The sequence below is a fragment of the Mus caroli genome, unplaced genomic scaffold, assembly GCF_978045245.1.
Source record: "Mus caroli unplaced genomic scaffold, Mus_caroli_1 scaffold_4, whole genome shotgun sequence".
In the NCBI taxonomy this organism is placed as follows: Eukaryota; Metazoa; Chordata; class Mammalia; order Rodentia; family Muridae; genus Mus; species Mus caroli.
Genome location: NW_028227259.1, coordinates 76,063,060 through 76,082,207, shown reverse-complemented (window position 1 = coordinate 76,082,207; position 19,148 = coordinate 76,063,060). Strand labels below are relative to the sequence as shown.

The 19,148-nt window shown below is 43.4% G+C and overlaps 1 protein-coding gene across 7 annotated transcripts in view; it reads right to left on the bottom strand.

Moving 5' to 3' along the window:
- Positions 1–19,148, bottom strand: part of Dcun1d4 (defective in cullin neddylation 1 domain containing 4) — a 79,442-nt gene that overhangs the window by 20,622 nt on the left and 39,672 nt on the right. For all 7 annotated transcript variants that reach the window (XM_021163557.2, XM_021163560.3, XM_021163559.3 and 4 more), the window contains 3 exons: positions 17,262–17,353; positions 8,357–8,427; positions 4,398–4,489 (listed from right to left, as the gene is read on the bottom strand). In XM_021163557.2, the coding sequence (XP_021019216.1) occupies positions 4,398–4,489; positions 8,357–8,427; positions 17,262–17,353 (255 nt within the window). The remainder of the gene's footprint in view (positions 1–4,397; positions 4,490–8,356; positions 8,428–17,261; positions 17,354–19,148) is intronic.

Sequence of the window (19,148 nt, the reverse complement as noted above, 5' to 3'; positions counted from 1 at the left end):
GGAAGTGTAACTCTCAGTGCCTGCTGAAGGTGTTTCCAGAGAGATGACTCAGGGGTGGGCACCCACCACGTTGAGTGTGGGCAGCAGCACCCCAGGGCCTGGGGTCCTGAATGGAACCAGAAGGAAGGATAAAGATAAGTACCTGACAGTGTGGCTTATATGCATCTGGAACAGATTTATAGGAGGAATGTGGAAGAGTTTAAAACTGCAAAGCCTTCAAGGCTAGCAAGAGCTTACCGGGCAAGTCTGGTCAAAGTGTGGAAGACTAGAGTGCCAAGGAGGCACACAGGAACTCACAGGCTCTCAGGAGGGCACGTGGATGGGGGATGGAGCTTTGGGAACTGGACTGGAGATCAATCATATTTGCCAAGGAACTCTCAAACTCCTGTTCATGTCCTAAAAACCTGAAGGCTGAGTTCAAAAGTAATGGTCTATTTTGTCTATTTCAAGACAGTGTAAAATGTTCAAGCTGTGGCGTGGCTCACGTGTGTTCACCTACATTTATTTACAGTCAAGAGAATAGGAAGGAAGGAGCGTGAACATGGCTAGAGGTGAAGACAGGAGTGGCCACTTTGGTGAGGGTTCAAACCATGTTAATACTGGGATCAAGACCATAACTAAGCAAGTGCTGACCAGCTAGCTGGAGCTGTACACGGAGACACTGCTCAGCAGAACCCTCAGCCTGCGGGTCACACTAATCACATTTCAAAATGCAGCAATGCAGACTCATTCGAAAACTTATTTGGAGAGGGACTGATTCAAGTGGCACCCGGAAGGAGGCCACCGAGGAATCCTTAGGAAGGTCCTTCGCTAGGTTCAGGGGCTGCTGCAGCTCTGGTCAGGTTGTGTTTACAGCTGGCAGCACAACTTGGCACAGGTGCTAATTTTTAAGGCATGCACAGTACAAGAGTTACAGAGTCAGCCAGGCAGTGGTGGTGCACGCCTTTAATCCCAGCACTTGGGAGGCAGAGGCAGGCGGATTTTTGAGTTCGAGGCCAGCCTGGTCTACAGAGTGAGTTCCAGGACAGCCAGGGCTACACAGAGAAACCCTGTCTCAAAAAAACAAAAAAGAAGAACTACAGAGTCATGGAGAGAGAACTGCCAAGGTTCCGTAAGGACGCTGACGTCAGGCAACATGTAGTAGAAAGGAGATTCTGCCCAGAACTCCGAGTGGGCAGTGTGTCACGCAGTGGAACTAAAGCCCGTGTTGTGATACAGATTCCGAAATCCCACAGATGGCAGCCAGGAAGGTGGGCATGTTTACTGAGGAACCTTTGCAAGTACAAGGAGAGCTGGCCCAAGAGAGACGTCAGTTGTTCCACAGGTGACAAGCAGAAGGGGGGGGGGGCATGGCTACTCCAGCCCAGTGGAGCAGAGAGAAAGCCATTGCGAGCCCTCAGATCCTGGGCACGGAGCTTCGAGGTTTTGTGTCCATTTCGGGTTTCTGGTCTCACTTAGGCTGATCTTTCCTGCTATCCTCCCAGTTCCCTGATTTGGGATCAAAGTGCTTATTCTATGTCATAGTAGACTGGAAGTATGTTTCTTAACTTTCCTAATTTCACAGGGCTCACAACTAACCGACTGCCTTGACTCTCAAAAGAGAATTTGGGACATTTAAAGTGTTGGAACTCTGAGACTATGAAGACTTTTAAGTTGGTCTAAATGCATTTGGCATTCTGAGGTAGCCATAAGCCCAAGCAAAGTGTCCACCCAAGCTCATGTTTGAGAGCTTCCTCTCTAGCTAGCGGCATGGTTCTGAGGGGCTGTGGCGCTCTCGGGAAGTGAGGGCAGGCTGGAGGAAGCAGACCTGCATGCCTCTGCTGCTAGGCCTTCCCATGTCAGACATCTACTCATGGCGTGTGCCAACATAAACCTCTCCTCTCTCTGAACTGCTTCTTGCATTAGTTAGTTTTCTGTCATTTTGATAAAAGGCTTTGATCAAGGTAAGTGAAGAGAAGAACAAGTTTATTCTGGCTTACGATTCCAGAGGGCTAAGAGTCCATCCTGCCGAAGGCACAGTAGCAGGCAGCAGGCAGCTGGCAAGCTAACAGATCACATCTCAACCACAAGCAAGAAGCAGAGATAGAAGTACAAGGTGAAGCTATATGATCTCAAATCCCAACCCAGTGACGTATTTCCTCAAGCCAGGACACACCTCCTCATGTCCCCAAACAGTGCCAGCAACCTGGGGACCAATTGCTCACACTGTGGAGCACATTCTCATTCAAATCACCACACACTTCTTGTCAGGATCCTTTAACACAATTCCTCATAGTGTAGTGACCCCCCAGCCATGAAATTATTTTATTGCTACTTTATAACTGTAAGTTTGCTACTGTTATGAACTGGATATAAATATCTGAGATTTCCAATGGTCTTAGGCAACCCCTGTGAAAGGGTTGACACCCCCCCCCCCACAAAGGGGTCATGACCCACAGGTTGAAAACCACTGAGATGAATCTTGTTCATGAGTTTTCTTTCCCAGGATGTGGGAACTGGCATATCAGAGTCACTCAAATATTTCCTAAACAGATGGCTAATCTAGGGAGGCTGCAGGAAGGCCCTTAAAAACTTGACATTGTGTAACACTTGAACCACAAAGAACAATAACTGTATCCTGAATGATCACCTCCATGTTGAATAAGAAAACCAGTCTCCAAACTTTAAAACACACACACACACAGAGCAGATTCTTCTGCCTTTCCAGTGGGTCATACATCGCCAAGCCCTGGATTTCTAGAATTAGGTCATAGCCACCAGCAGTGACTACACCACATCACAGAACAGAGCCCACAACCAAGAGCTTCATGGAGTCCTATGTCCCCTACAGTGGAGACACTGGCTTCTTTCAGGATGTGTAGCACTCAAACACAAGACCTGGTGTGAATAAAAAATCTTGTGAAGATAAATGTCTGACAGAACCCAAGCCTATAAGAAAATGAGTATCATCCCTTCAAGAACAGATGAGCATAGGCCTTTGAGCACAGGCCTGAGAGATGGCGCTGCCTCTGGATAGCTGAAGGAAATCCCCACACGCCACGTATCCACATCGGTCCCAAGGACACTCTGAACAGATACGAAATTCCCTTTCTGACAGCAGTAGGGAAAATAATGAGGCAAGGATGGGTCAGCAGGCTCCAACATGACAGACGCCATTACACCGGCATTTCACATGCCACCACCCCACAACTGTAGTGCACACAGACAAGAAATGTGTCTCTAAAAGGATGGTGACTTCTGCCTATCAGTCCTCAGCCACAGACAATGCTGTCGAGGAAACTGAGTTAAAAACCATGTCTTTCTTCCCAGGCTTACTCTCACAAGTCACATATCACTCTCCCTAAGCCCTCAGTTTCCCCATCTGTCCAATGTTCAAAGTTAAGCCAAACTGTCTGTTTTCACACTGTGGGGTTCAAACAGGAAAACAGCAAAGAGAAGACACAATACACACAGTGCAGGCTGTACCCACAGAGGCACAGGGACACTAAAGGCCAATGAATCCATCATGGTTTCAATAAAATTATGAAACTATTTCAGTTACAACTTTAATCCAATAAATTGTAAGTCTATTATTCTTAGTTATGGGGCAAAGAAAATGATAGAGTACTCCTGGCTCTCAGACTGAAGCTAACTAGTGCTTCCTCTTGGACACCATCTGAACCATACCCTCTCCCAAGGTGCTCCTTCCCATAGAGCAAAATAATTTGTTTTTTTGAATGAAACTCTAAAGTAAGAAAGCACTCGTGTGCGCATGCACACTCGCGCACACAGACACACACACCAAGTAAACACATAAAGCTACTAATTGTTCTTCTTAGTCTAGACTAAGGGGTCAGCACGGTTAATAAAACTGACTGGATAGACTAAAACTGAAAATACACAACAAATTTATAAAGAAAGAAAAAATAAAATAGCTCAATTCTTAAAGCACAATTATATACTAGAGTGATAATTTTTGGGATATCTGTGGCTAAATAAAATGTACTAAAACTTTATATTTTTAATGTTTATAGCTGTTATAAAATTTTGCTTTACATACGTGACTCACATGCATGGGAAAGGGAGAATCACTTCCTCCCAGAGCAGCTCCTGAGAAATACCATCGCTTTCTTTACCATTGCTTTCTTTACTATCGATTTCTTTGCCACATGTTCAATATATAAACACTTCATTCACTAAGCTATACCGTCATTATCCTTAGGATGGGGTGTGGTCTTTCCGTGTCTGACCAAGGGAGGCTTGCTACACTACCAGGTTTCTCTTCTCTCACACACCATGTCCTAAGTTCCCAGGAGCCAGGTGACTACCAGAGGAGATTGGAGAGGTCCCTCCTCTACTGTACCCATCTTCCACACCCCTCTACTAACCACCCGAGACCCTCACAGCCCCGGACTTACTGTAGGGAAGTCATTCCTTTCAGCCACTCCTGTAGAGTAAAATAGCCCATGTTTTGTGCATCCAATTTCCAAGCTAGGACAAGCATAACTACCTGTTAAAAGACAGAAATACAGCAACACATCAGACCTGGGCAATTAGCTACTCCCACGTCCTGCATGAGCTTCTGCCCACGTGGCCCAGTCACCTCGGTGTGAAGGGTGGCTTCAAAACCGAGTGAGTCTGGGTTTGACAAAGATAATAGAATAAAACTAGTGATAAAATTATTTTTATTTTAAAACATTAAATTTAAAAATCAGTGGTTTTTTAGATTTAAAGAGGTCAAAATATGATTGCTAAATAAAGGTAAAAGAAATGTGATTTATACATGAGTGGCTACTAAGAAGTCTCTCTCCCACAGGGCGCACTGTACGTTCTTCAGATGACGAATAGTGCATTTTCTCCCAGCTCAGAGGTGTACTGCAACTCTGGTGTGTTAAAATCAATTTACCCAGGTAAACCAACCACATTCTTAACTGACTGTGCGTATTATCAAGCTTAGTCTCTATTCAGTCCTGTCACAAAGGCCAAAAGTAAATGTGAGCTCCACACGGATGGTAGCCGGACAAGGAGAGTCCAGGCGCCTCAGGCTACACTAACAACTGCAGGCCAGTCAGGACTGCCTGGAGCAGGAGAAATAGTCTTCTCTGGGCAAGAGTGTATGAGCATGCACGTGCACACACACACACACATAAACACACACAGACACACACAAACACATAAACACACACACACAAACACAAACATACAGACACACACACACAAACACACATACACACACAAGCACACACACACATAAAAAACACACACACACAAAAACATAAATACACACATACACAAACACACACACAGACACATACAAACACACACAAACACACAAACACACACACAAAAACACACACACAAAAAAAAACATAAACACACATACACAAACACACACACAGACACATACACACACACAAAAACACATACACACAAAAACACACAAACACACACACACAAACACACACACAGACACACACAAACACACACACACTCACACACACACAGACACATACAAACACACACACAAAAACACACTCACACACATATTCACACACAAACACACACAGACACACACAAACACACAAACACATACACACACAAAAACACACAAACACACACACAGACACACACAAACACACACACACAAATACACACACAGACACACACAAACACACACACACAAATACACACACACAAACACACACATAAACACACACAAAAACACAAAGACACACAAACACACACACAGACACACACAAACACACACTCACACACACAAACACACACACATACACACAGACACACACAAACACACACACACAAACACATACACACACAAAAACACAGACACACACAAACACACACACACAAATACACACACAAACACACACTCACACACACAAACACACACTCACACACACATACACACAGACACACACAAACACACACACACAAACACATACACACACAAAAACACACAGACACACACAAACACACACACACAAACACACACACACAAAAACACATACACACACAAAGACACACAAACACACACACAGACACACACAAACATACCCCAAAACACAAAGACACACAAAGACACACACAAACACACTCACACACACAAACACGCACTCACACACACAAACACACACTCACACACACATATACACACAAACACACACACACAGACACACACACAGAAACACATACACACACAAAAACACACAAACACACACACAGACACACACAAAAACACACAAACACATACACACACACGCCAATTAATGAAAAAAAGTCATGAATTTTAAACAGCAAAGAGGATGGGTTTTGAGGAAGAAAAGGGAAGGGAATCCTGTTTTAGTATTTGATACTAATTTGTATCTAGTTTGTAATAGATGCACTAGCGCACGCACACACACACACACACACACACACACACACACAGAGTTAAACAGCTTCAGTGAACACTCATCATCCTGGGGTTAAATCAGTGAGAAAGCTATGTATTTTTAAGGACTCCCACCCCTTAGTAAATAAAAGGATATTGAATTTTATGGGCCTGATACAATCAGGAAGCAGGGAGTGAAAATATCTTTAAAGTGCTTGTTAGTAGAGGTGAAAAAGGCTTTACAACCAACCGCTGCCTTGACTGTTGCTCTGCTTGCTTTGCAGGCTGCAGCCTGAGGACACAGTAGTTTGGGGTTCATTAAACAAAACTTGTCACCTCAGGCTATGAAATACCACCGCTCCCTCTGTGCCGACAGAACTGGAGCATGGCAGCACATACTTGGAAACAACCCAAATCTGAATTTAGTCTTTTAGTCCCCCACATAATTTTACATATCAAGACTGTCTCTTCCTACAGAAACAGTCTAAGGGTTCCTAATTGCCAGCAAAGATACCAGGAATGGCTGCCTTTTCTCCAGAGCTGTTACTGCTGAGGAGCTTCGAGCACTTTCCTTTTCCAGTCAGAATCAAAGTGGGATCATCCCACATGGAGGCAGGCTTTCTGCCTCAGTGAACTGTTCAGCTCATCCCTCAAGTCCTGCACCCTAACCCTGAACTCCACTCTCACTCAACTGCGGCTGCGCACCCCCTCCCATCTCCTCTTTGTCCCCTTTCTTTCTCTAACCCCTGCCAGGCCAACTCCCTCCCAGCCTTGAGCACCAGCCATCTTCCCTGCACAGCAGAGCCACCGTGTGAAACACCATGACCTGCAGCATCTAGACCAAGGTGAATAATTTACCAAAACATTGGAACTAGAACACCTTAAAATAATTTTTAAAAATTTCGAAACAAAAATCCATATGGTGAAAACATTCTAAAGGTCCTTTGGAAAATGTAACTCTTCTCTTGGAGACACTGTGGGGAGGGAGCAGCCCCAAGGCAGAAAAGGCAAAGGGGAAATGAAGACCAAAAGGTATAAAACCTCACTCCCAGTCTTCATTAGAAGCACAGTGTACACCGTGGGCACCAGATGCCTTTACAAGGGACAGTCCCTTGAGACCTCCTCCAGACTGTCACCTCCCTTAGGACCTGCCAGGTTTGCTGTACTGGCAGCTAGAGGAAAACCAACTTGCATCATTTATGAACCAGGGCACATGTGTAATTTTTCATTTTAGTGTAACATATGAGAACAAGATAGACTATTTAACAGTTGTGATGCAGAGAACTAGGCAAAAATAATTAAGCATATATAAAACAATTCTAAATTCTGAGGGAAATATTTAGTGCGTTTATACTAAAAATCAGTCAGTTTTTGAGTTAAGTTCAATTAGAAGTGAAAGACCTGTGGGAAATTTATGGTAATGACCACCTACTCAGCCCTTTATGAATAAGGATTTAAAATCTGGAGCTCCTTATTAAGCGGGAATAGCTACTGAGGGGGATAAAGGTACACAGCACAGGGTGGCTGGTACCCACTGTGGGTACGCATGCCCACACCCTTCTTATACATCAGAATTAATCACTTAATGTACAAGAAACCAACCCAGTAAATGACCACAGTTACAGCACAACACTGGCAGGGAAAAAACCAGGCCATGCAGTGGTGGCGCACGCCTTCAGTCCCAGCACTTGGGAAGCAGAGGCAGGCGGCTCTCTAAGTTTAAAGCCAGCTTGGTCTACACAGCAAGTTTCAGGACAGCCAGGGCTACACAGACAAATCCTGTCTCTAACAAAGAAGAGAGGGATGGGGGAGAGGGAGAGAAAACATTCTACTTATAAATCAAACTAGAATTAGGACATATTTCTCAGATGGCCTCACACAACAAGCCAACACACAATTGCATCTTGTTTTGTGGCTTTGCTTGGCAAAAGACAAACAGAGGCAAGAAAGAAAGGCCACTGAACACTGTCCTAAAGGCAGACTTACGTTTTCTGGTTCAACACCAATGTCTTCACAGAACTTCTCCATGCCTTCGGGACCCACGGCATCCTCAGTTCCTGGAATAAAATGCAGTGTCCCATGAATCAAATTTGGCACACTATCAAATACACCTAAGAAGAAGGAAAGGCCCCAAACTAAATCCTCTGGGGAAAAATCAAGTACAAATTAGAAAATATTGGATTGTGCCCTTTAGGATTAAACCTTTAAGGAGTCTACTTTGGACTCTCTCTGGACTCATCAGTGTGCCCTTCAACCTTTGGAGAAGGCAGGCAGTTCGAAGGACAAGGCTATTTCAGACCACTGCTTTTTAAAGTACCTAAAAACTCTACATCTGATTTGGTGATGACACCTATAAGAAACACATAGGATCATCACAAAGAGCCCCACACTAGTCTGTATAAAATAGGAAATATAACATGTTTTTATGTAGAAAAAAAATCCAGTCCAATCCACATCTCTAAAGTTTTTGAAAAAAATTATTTCTATACTAAATCCATACTGATTTTTTCCCCTGCCATTATTTCCTAAGTAGAACATAATATATACTGGCATGGTATATAAATTATATCATATATTTAGTATTAGAAATAAAATCTAGAAATGATTTAGAGTAGGCAGATCTTTATAGGTCATATGATCCAAATGCTAGCTCATTTGACAACTAGAGAGTTGAGTACTGTGGAGTTTGGTCCTTCCAGTCCTAGAACCAACGTCCACAATGTATCATGGAATATCTATCATTTTGTTCCCTTTTTATTCTCTCTCTCTCTCTCTCTCTCTCTCTCTCTCTCTCTGTGTGTGTGTGTGTGTGTGTGTGTGTGTGTGTGTGTGTGTGTGTGTGCGTGAGCGCTCTGTGTGTATATGTCTGTCTGTCTGTCTATATCTGCCTGCCTGTTTTCTGAGGCTCAAAGAGGGTGTAGGATCCACTTGAGTTGGGGTTGTAGATGATACGAGTGGCATGAATGAGTGCCAGGAGCCAAGCTCAGTTCCCAGGAAGCTTTGTCCAGCCAGATTTTACCACTAATCTACACCGTCTCCCCGGTCCTACGTGTTCCTTCCCAGAGACTGCCTATTTCTCCACTTCAGCTCATGCTTGTTCTTTCATGAAATTTTTCTCTTTCCTGCACCTATCTTTCCCCTGAAATTCTTGCCAAAGTCACCAATAACTCCATAACTCTCCAATCTAATGGACAACTTCCATCTGTATTGTATTTGATCTCTGGAGGTTTGACACAGCTCTTTATTCAAGAAACTCCCACAGCCTCCAGAAATGTCTTCTCATCTGGTTTCCCTCCTCTTTAGGATTCTTTGCAGGTTCTTTTGCTCATTAAAATGCATGTGTAGAGGTCAACATTAACTGCTAGTCTTTAGACCAGCTTCTATCTCCAAGACATTTTACATTATATTCATAACAGTAGCAAAATTACAGTTATAAATCAGTGACCAAGATAGTTTTATGGTTAGGGATCATCACCACAATATGAGGAAGTGTATTTAAAGGGTCGCAGCATTAGGAAGGGCAAGAACCACTGCTGTAGACTCCCATCCAAAATTCCCAACCACTGGCAGTTTAACTGCTCCGATCTCATCCTGACCAATCAACAGCATCCACTTGACCACTCTGATTCCACATCTGAAACTACATCAACCTTCTCTCCAAGCCCACTGCTACCTCACTTCACTCTCCAGCAGTACCTCAAGGCAACACCTGTCCTCTCTGTGTCAAGCCTGCATACCTAGAAACAAGCCTGGGAGTCACTCTCCCTTCTCCCTCACTAGCCATCTGATAGCAAATGCCCCACCTCCTCTGTGTTACTTACTGGTGCCCCTCCTGTCCAGCCCTGGCTCAGGCTCCATTCTCTGAGACTACTGACTCATGCTGCACATGGCCACTATGAGGTCTTCCCCAAGGAAAATCCCATGCTGGCTTAAATCCCCCAATGGCTCTTCACTACTTAAAGTCTAAGCCCAAGTTTTTAGCACATCAGCTAAGGTTCTCTATGATTCAGCAATACACAAACACACACACACACGCAGGCACACAGAGGTCCTATATATTAGGGTGACAATAATGGTCTGAGCCAGTAATCCTAGCACTCAGGAAGTGGAGTCAAGATGATCAGGAGCTCAAGGTCAGCTATACAAGCAAGATGAGGCCAGCATGGGTTCTTGGAGACCTTTTCTCAAAAAACAAAATGGATGGATGGATGGATGGATGGATGGATGGATGGATGGATGGATGGATGGAATGAGGCTCCAGAAACACCTACTGACCTACGTGTGGTTTCATGATACAGGACATATGCCAGACACCATAATGTGCTTTGTGCCTCGGCCTGTCCTCTCCTTCTCCTTCTTCCCTGGATAACTCATTCAACCACTGAGAAGGAAACCAAGCAATCTCCCCCAACTCCCACCTCAAGCCACACTAACCATGCCCACTGTGACTCCATTCAGTGCTGAGGACAGTGTCCCCATTCAGCATACCACATTCAAGAGTACCAGCCATTTTCTCTTCCCTGAAAGCTCAGGAGAGAGACCTATTTACTCTCCTACAACAGCAGCATTAACTTGGCTTTACTTAGTAAGAGTTCATTCAAAGAGAGACGCCATAATAAGGGAATTCCTGCAGAATCTTTTTGTATCCAGATCCAGTGAGCTACTGAGTCCTACGTTGCTGTTTCATCAATAACGTTTATTGGAGAAGTCACAGACTGCACTGCTTGGGATATAGCAGGGGCCAGTGAGACCTCAGTCTCCCACCCCATTGAGGGAACAGAACATCAGAGCAGTTTCAATACAGTGAAAGCACACAGTGCTCTCTCTCCAGGAGCACCTGCTACAAAGGCCTGCGTCACTTCCTGCCCTGAATCGCCCCTTCCTTACAGTCTCAACAAAGGAAAAAAAAGCATTTTCTCTGTGCTGCCATCTTCCCTTTATTTGCTCTGTCTTCCATTGTCAACTGCCATCTCTATCAGAACTTCCCTTCTTATCTGTTATTTTTCTATATTCCTTAATTTTAACTTGACCATTAGAGAAATCAAGTTTAACTTAAGGGAGGCAATATGACCCTATATTAATATATAATACAAATATCATTTAACAGTGAAGATAAGAATATTAAAAAGCAGATTTACCCTCTAAGTATCCTTGCCAAAAAAAAAAAAAAATCCTTCACAAAAATGTCAATGTATAGAATATATACATACTGATGTATTCAGGAAATTCTCTTTGGCCATCCAGAATACCATAATTTCACAGCATTTCACCCTAGGTAAATAACCACTCGCCTATCCTTTCCACTATTTATATCCACCTCTTTTTCTTATGAAACAGCACTGGCTAGTGACCTCCAAGCAATGGCAAATAAGAGCAATGAGAAGGCACAAGCTTGAAAGCCACACTAGAAACTAGAAATGCCGTACAGAAAGCCTCCAACAAGAGTTAGCATCTGCTGTGGCAGCACATACTGGGTCACAAGACACAAAGGCAAGCAGATCTCTGTGAGTTCAAGGCCAGCCTGGTCTAGATAGTCACTAGGACATCCTGAGCTAACAGAGAGAATCGTCTCTATTATAAAAGGACATGACTTCAGTATATAGTTTATAATACTTTACTGTCAAAACTATATTCTAAAAATAGCAAAATATAGCTTGTTAATAAATATCATTTAAAATTTGCTCATCGCCCAGTCATTTAACACTGCTTTCAATCTAGTTGTCAGCAGACTGCTCACTGGGATTGTGCTGGCTACTGTATGTGTCAACTTGACACAAGCTAGGGTCATCTGAGAATAAAGAATCTTAACCAAGAAATTGTCCCCATAGGACTGGCCTATAGGCAAGTCTATAGGGCATTTTCATGAAAGAGGGGGGGAGGGGGAGGGGAAGGGGGAGGGAGACCCTAGCCACTATGGTTAACAACTGAACTGCCACTTATTCCTGCTGGAAAAGAGACAATCAGTTTTTCCCAAAGACTGACACTGGGCCTGCCTATCAGCCACTCCTGGACAGGCCTCATGTTGAGGCGGGGCGGGGGGTGGGGTGCCCGTAGGGCATGCTTTTTTACTTGGTTATAGTTTGGTGTTGTGTTTAGTTTTGTTTGGGGGTTGTGGTTTTATTTTGTTTTCTTGGTTTGGGGAGATTTTGTTGTATTAAGTTTTTGTTTTTTTGAAAAAGAAAAAAAACTAAGTTGGCTATGGAGGGGAGAGGATCTAGAAAGACTTAGGAGAGGGGAAGAATATGATCAAATAAATTAAAATTGTCTTAATAAAATATATAAGAATAAAGTACAGTAAGATAAAACAAAAGCTAATATCAGAATTGGATGATCAGAAGCAACTGACATCAGAATCGCATAAAACAAAAGGAAAAGAGCTCTAGAGAAGGCACAGGAATGAGAGAGCACTCATCCGCCAACTCAGGAATCCCATAAAAACTCTAAACGGAAGTCATAGGAGACACACAAAGGATGTGGTGCAGGCCCAGGCAGACCCTGGACATGCTGCCCCCTTCTCTGAATTCACAGGAACTCTGACTGTGTTGGTTTAACGAGCCTTGCTTTCTTTATGGTCTCCAATCCCCTGGCTCTTACATTTTTTTTCTGCCTCCTCTTCTGCAAGGTTCCCTGAGGCCTGAAGGAAGATCTGATGAATCCACCCTATTCTCTCTTTACAGATGGGGGTTCCAGGTCTCACACTCTCTGCATATTGTCTGGCTGTGGTCTCTGCATTTGTCCCCGTCTGCTGCAGGAAGAAGCTTTGCTGATGATGGCTGAGGAAGGCAACTGACGTGTGAGTACAGCAGATTGTCAATGGGAGGCATTTTACTGCTACGATTTCGCTTTAGAACAGGAGTATGTGGTTTTATCCTTGGTCTCTGGGCTACCTAGTTTTAAGTTCTTGTTGACACCAAGCAGTGACAGGTATGGGTTCCATCTGTGGAGTGAGCCTTAGGTCACATCAGATATTGGTTGGTTACTCCCATAAGCTCTGTGCCACTGGAAGTAACACACCACAGTCAGAGGAGAGGGTGTGTGGCTAGGTGGTTAGCTTTCTCTTTTGGTAGCATGCTGAGTACTTTCCTGTAGCAAAGACACCAGAATGTAGGGGTGAAGGTTCTATGTGGGCACCAGCTCAGCGTCTGCATGTTCAATGATTTGTGTGTTTGTTGTCTTCAGCACTGGGGCCTTGCTATCAGACTGTGGAGAGCAACTTACAGTCTTAGCAACGGCCTGGGCTGTCTGAGGATTCCCGTGGGCCCTTTGGCCAACATCAGTTAGATGTAATTCAATCCCTGGCCTAGAGCTTCATTTGGTGACAAGAGATAGCCAGTTAGAGTTCTATTTCCTCCATCACTGGCAACTTTATCTAGATTACTTTCATATGTGAACATGTTTTAGGAAGCTTCCACTGTGTTAGGACTCCATATTATCGCTCAAATGGTCCTTAATTTTTAGCTCTCTCCCCCATGTTTCCTTATGGGAAGACCTAGTTCACCGTGGGTGGTACTGCCTCTGTAAGGTGGTCCTGTGTGCTATAGGAAAGCAGACTGAGTAAGCTCTGCTCCAAAGCCTCTGAGTAAATTCCTGCCCTGACTTCCCGCAGTGATGGATTGAACCTGAAAGTCCTAAATTTCTCCACAAGTTGCTTTCAGTCACGGAGTGTATCGATGCAAAATAAACACTGAGAGGGATTATGGATATATTTTAGAGTAAACCCATCAGTTCATCTCTAGAATTAAGAGGATAACTTTTTTCAAGCAAGGATGTGCCTCACACAAATACACCACTGATCAAGCAGGGTGGTCTGAAGGAAGGGCGGGAGGAAGACGTACGACGACAAAAGCATCTGTATTTAAATAATGAGTTGTGCGATACCCTGGCTTACTCGGCATTGGAGGGAAAGTGGGAAATGCAGATTGTGAGAAAAGTCAAAAAGCTAAGTGATGGCCCCCACGTCCCTGCCCCTTAAACAGGGAGTCTAACTAAACACATCTAACTTCTCCTGACAGCCCAAGGCCCTCAAGCCGAAGTTCTCATGATAGGACCAGGACACCTCACTGCAGTGAGAGGTTTTCCTTGGCTCTCTTTGGTGGTTTGACCCATATCTTCCCAAAAGACGCTTTCATATTTTTATGAATGCCCACTTTAGTATTTTACAAATTTTCATAAATATGAAATATTTTATATAATCTATAAAAAATTTTAAAATACATTTTATACTATTTCTTCCTGGTCTCTAATCCCATTTTGTTTTGTTTTGTTTTGTTTTTTCCTTTTTTTCCCCCCTCATGGACCAAAGGACAAATACAGAACTTAACTCAAAATAGCCTAAGGACTTATAGTCACAGTTTACATAAATAATATGACCTACACATGTGAGCTATATTGGAGCACTGTTTAAAAAATAAATAAAAAAATTTTAAAACCTGTAAAAAACTACCCTGACTTCTTATTGTTGACTTCAGAAATTAGAAGGTATCTGATAAACTGTTAATATAAAATTGAGTATTTCCATTTTTTAGAAGGACTTGAAACTAAACTCTGCCTTTTCCCTGAGCCAATCCTATGTCCAAATTAGAATAAGGAATAAATGTCCAACCAGACACTAGGAGGAGGGAGTCCCAGAGGAAAGGGTTTATTTACTGAATGTCTGGAATCAGTGACTGAGTTTACACTGGTCTGGAAAGCTGAGAAACCCCACCTTAGCGTGTGTTAAGCCATGCTGGCCTTGGGCTACGGGCTCCACGGAGCAGCAGTAGAACTGGAGTCTCTGGACCTGAGACCACTCATAGGAACCCTGCTACCCAAGGCCTTACTCTGCCCACCCTCACTTCAGGTTAAAAGGCAGGGAGAGTGCTTTTACCCTCGGCCCAACCAGCACACTTGCTCCAGGGCCACCCTTGTGGAGCCTCACAGCCTTCACCTACAGATTCACGACACAGTGCACACCCAAGTCCACTGTGGTGCCTCTCACAGCCTATGACCAACTGCTCTTCTAGGAGCATGTTTCCTAGAGAGAGGGAATGTGGTGCCAAAGAAGGCTTTCAGTCACCCCCAATCTGAAGGCACTTTTCCTACTGATAAGGCACGAAAGAAGAAAAGGATAAAGTGGGGGAGGGTGTAAGGGACTATGAACACACAGATAAACTCACCCACACACACTCTGAGGGATGAGTGTCATAGTTGCCCAGCAGGGACCCCAAGGAAGCTAAAGAATGTGGCTGTACTTTTAATTCCAAAATGTCAGCTTCTGAAGTCAAAGAAAAGCAAGCAAGATAGCAATTCCATCCTGCCCTCTTTAAAAAAAAAAAAAAAAAAAGATCTTTTTTTCATCTGCATTTAGAGAAAAACATACACTCAAAAAATTACTATACCAGGTTTTGCTTAAATTTTCCATTTTATAACATATTTTCATGGAGATAAATGTGACCCAATATAGGCCACCAAATATCCTCCTAACCCAGTAAGAATGTGGAACAGCTCTTCATTCACTCAGCCTTTTCTACAGCCATGGGAACTGCCAATCACTTGTACATCCAACTAGGAATGCCTTCAAAGACACATGTTCTAATGAAGCATGGAAACAGATACACTCCAAACCCAGGAAGTCTCTCCAATGCTCATGCCCTGCACACAAAATCCAGCTGGGACTTCACCAGGTGTACAGAGGCTCTTCACAAAGACGAAACGCTAAGTGAAAACTAAGGAAGTTGGGGCTGTGTCCTTTCAACAACACTGGCCCCCACCCCCATATGCACACAAAAAATTCTCCCAGCACATGTCTACAAATCCCAGCACCTGGTCCCCGTGGTCAGTTTCTCACCCGAGTAAAGAGTCCAGTGAGAGCAAGGGAAACAGAAAATCAACCTTTATACTCAAAGTGGGACAAGTTATGACAACTTCCTGCAGAAGTGCAGAGAAGGCCAAAAAGCTGCTGTCACTCAGGAGCCCCGGCCTGGATCTCACTGGTCAGCATCTGTTGGTAGGGAGTACACAGAAGGGAAGAGAAGAACGCAGCCGCAGCCGTCCCTGTAGAGGGATGGCTGAGCCGTTTCTGGCATCCTGGGGACAGCAGAGATTGTCAAGCAGCAGCCAGGGGATGTCAGGGAGAACGGCATGAATGAGCTGCTCCAATCATTTCTAAGTAAGACAACCAGAGACACGTGGGACTCGGTCTAGAACTAAGACTGGTGATACAAACGTGGGTGTGAAGGCTGTTCAAACAGTCAAGATGACTGTGCTAAAGTTCAACGGTCAGGTTGAAAAGGCCTAAGATATGGTGAGGAAGACGGAAGGTCAGAAAACCTCCGGCCAGACAAGATTCTCCCTCAGTCTCTTAGCACCAGGCACAGACCACAGGGCCCAGGCTGCAACGCACCATCACCAGTCACAGAAAACTGCAAAAACGTAACTCCACCTTAAGACATTTTAAAGGACAAAGTAACCATTTTCTGCCAGATGATCTTCCAAAATAGAGACACTGGGTACAAGGAAACCCCACTGCACCATGCTGAAGTTCAAAATAGCAATGCTTATTTTAACTTGGAGGCTTAACCAAGTAATTACCCATTATCAGTACTCTAACTAGGTTTTGTAGCCATTGAGAGGTTGCTCCCAAGGGCATTTCATCTTTTCAGTTCGGGTCTAGAGTTCTCAGTTCTTGGGTTTAGCTGCTGGCTATAAATAGGGTATTAGTGATGGGCTCCAACTACATCTCTTTCTTTTGTTCTGACTCTGTCACTAGCTATGACCCTATCCCAGCGCGCGTGCGCACACACACACACACACACAAAATCTAAAAGTACATGCTTTAAAATTCTGTAATCTCTTCTAAGATGCCCCTTATTTCCCTAAGGATCGGTTTTATATGGCACAGGTCATTACCTACCTGCATATTCATAAAACCACTCCAGGCACCGCTTACTGGAGAAAGCCTCTTCTTCAGTCTTTATTCTAGTTGACTCGTATTTCCTATACATGCTACAAATTGAAAAAGCACCTTTATGTTATTTAAAGACACTGGGTTCAAGTAGCAGGTAATTTTCACTTTGGCCTAAATCAGCCGTCCATTCCACCAAGGCATAAGTATGCTTTAAACATTCTACTTCCTGCATTTTTAAGCACTAGCAGTTTCATAACTAGTACTGAAATACACCCAATACTTTAATAAAGAATTAAACAGTAAGTACCTAATACAACTATCTTATCAATAACCAATTAGAGTTAAATAGATTAGGTATTTAATAAACTTTCCTCTGCCTCACAACCTAGAATTCAGTATAGAAAGATTTTAAGTAAAATATCGCAAGAAATTAGGCATTAAAAATGATCCTTTAAAAACATTAATTATTCCTATCTCTCTATCAAGTTCTGATTTCTGTGTCATGAGTTAAGCACAGGCACAGGCTAAAGAGGAATTTGTCAGTAATGATGCCAGAAAACCTTACACAAATGAAGAGAAACATCGACTCATGCCCAATATTCTAGAACTAAATTAATCCAAGTGCAAGGCTGAAAAAAACCATCTCTCTGGTGGTTCCTGTATTACCATAACCCTTTCGCCTCAGGAGAGAGAGCAGATCCCTGGCTCCTAGTTCTCCACTGTAAGCCTGCTAGGCAGCAGGGTTAGGGACACTGAGTGACAGAGCAGTCCTGCAACTCTGGAGTCCCTCACCCTGTGACATGCCCGAGAAGAGCTTCCCACATAGGGAGACAGGAGCAGGGGTTTCAAACTATGAGTTAGGTACAAAACATGTACACAGTTTAACCTATCACATATACCCAGGTATATTAATATCTATGGGTATAATTTTCATTTGTATAACAAATAATTCTCTTAGGAATTTACCTGAACATTTACTTGAGAGTGACCTGCGCAGACCTCTGACATAAATGCTTACATCTACTACCTCTAGATGCTGGTGGTGGAAAGTATCAAGTTATCTAAACTACAAACCCCAAGTTCTCATTCTACACAAGCTAAGGCTCAAAGAGAAAGGGATAAAAGCACTCCTGTCTTAGCTCAGAGCCCGTTACTCATCAATAAACTTGAAGTTCTCTGGTATGGTAGCATTAAATTAAGAATTCTCTATAAATAAAATTTGCCCAAAACCATACAATGGAACAATAATGCAGCAGCTAAAGAAACAAAATATTGGTGCACATTATCATACAGATGAGCCTTAAAAATATCCCAGTAACTAAAAAGACAGGAAACACAGAAGACCACTTAGACAAAATGCTGTAACAGCGAGCCTAGGCTGCCACAAAGTACAAGAGCAACTGGCTGGGATGGCGGAAATGTTCCAACACTGGCTTGTAAGGACAGTCTGTACAACTCAGTAACTTAAAAGCACACTGAATTAGACACTTAGACTGTATCGACTTGATGGATCTAAATAAAGTCACTAAAAGGCCAAGAATCAGACTCAAAAACTTCACCTAACTGCCAATGCTTAAGCTGGCTTTTCCATAGCACAATATCATACCAAATTATGCTGAAGAAAAAAAAAAAATACAGCACAGATGCCTACATGAGTGTGAGAATTTATCAGTTCCCTGATGCAAAGTACTTAGCTTTGTAAAATTGAAAACCACTGGCCAGAGGACAGCTGGTGATTATCTCAGAAGCCACTCTGGTCTCCTGGCTAGCATTTGCTGCTGAGATACTAACTGTGGCGTTATTTTCATTTTTGCTGCCCATCTCTGCTCCTCCAACTGGGTTGAAACAAATGAAGCATGACCGCAAGAAAGAAACCAAACTCATCTAACTCCC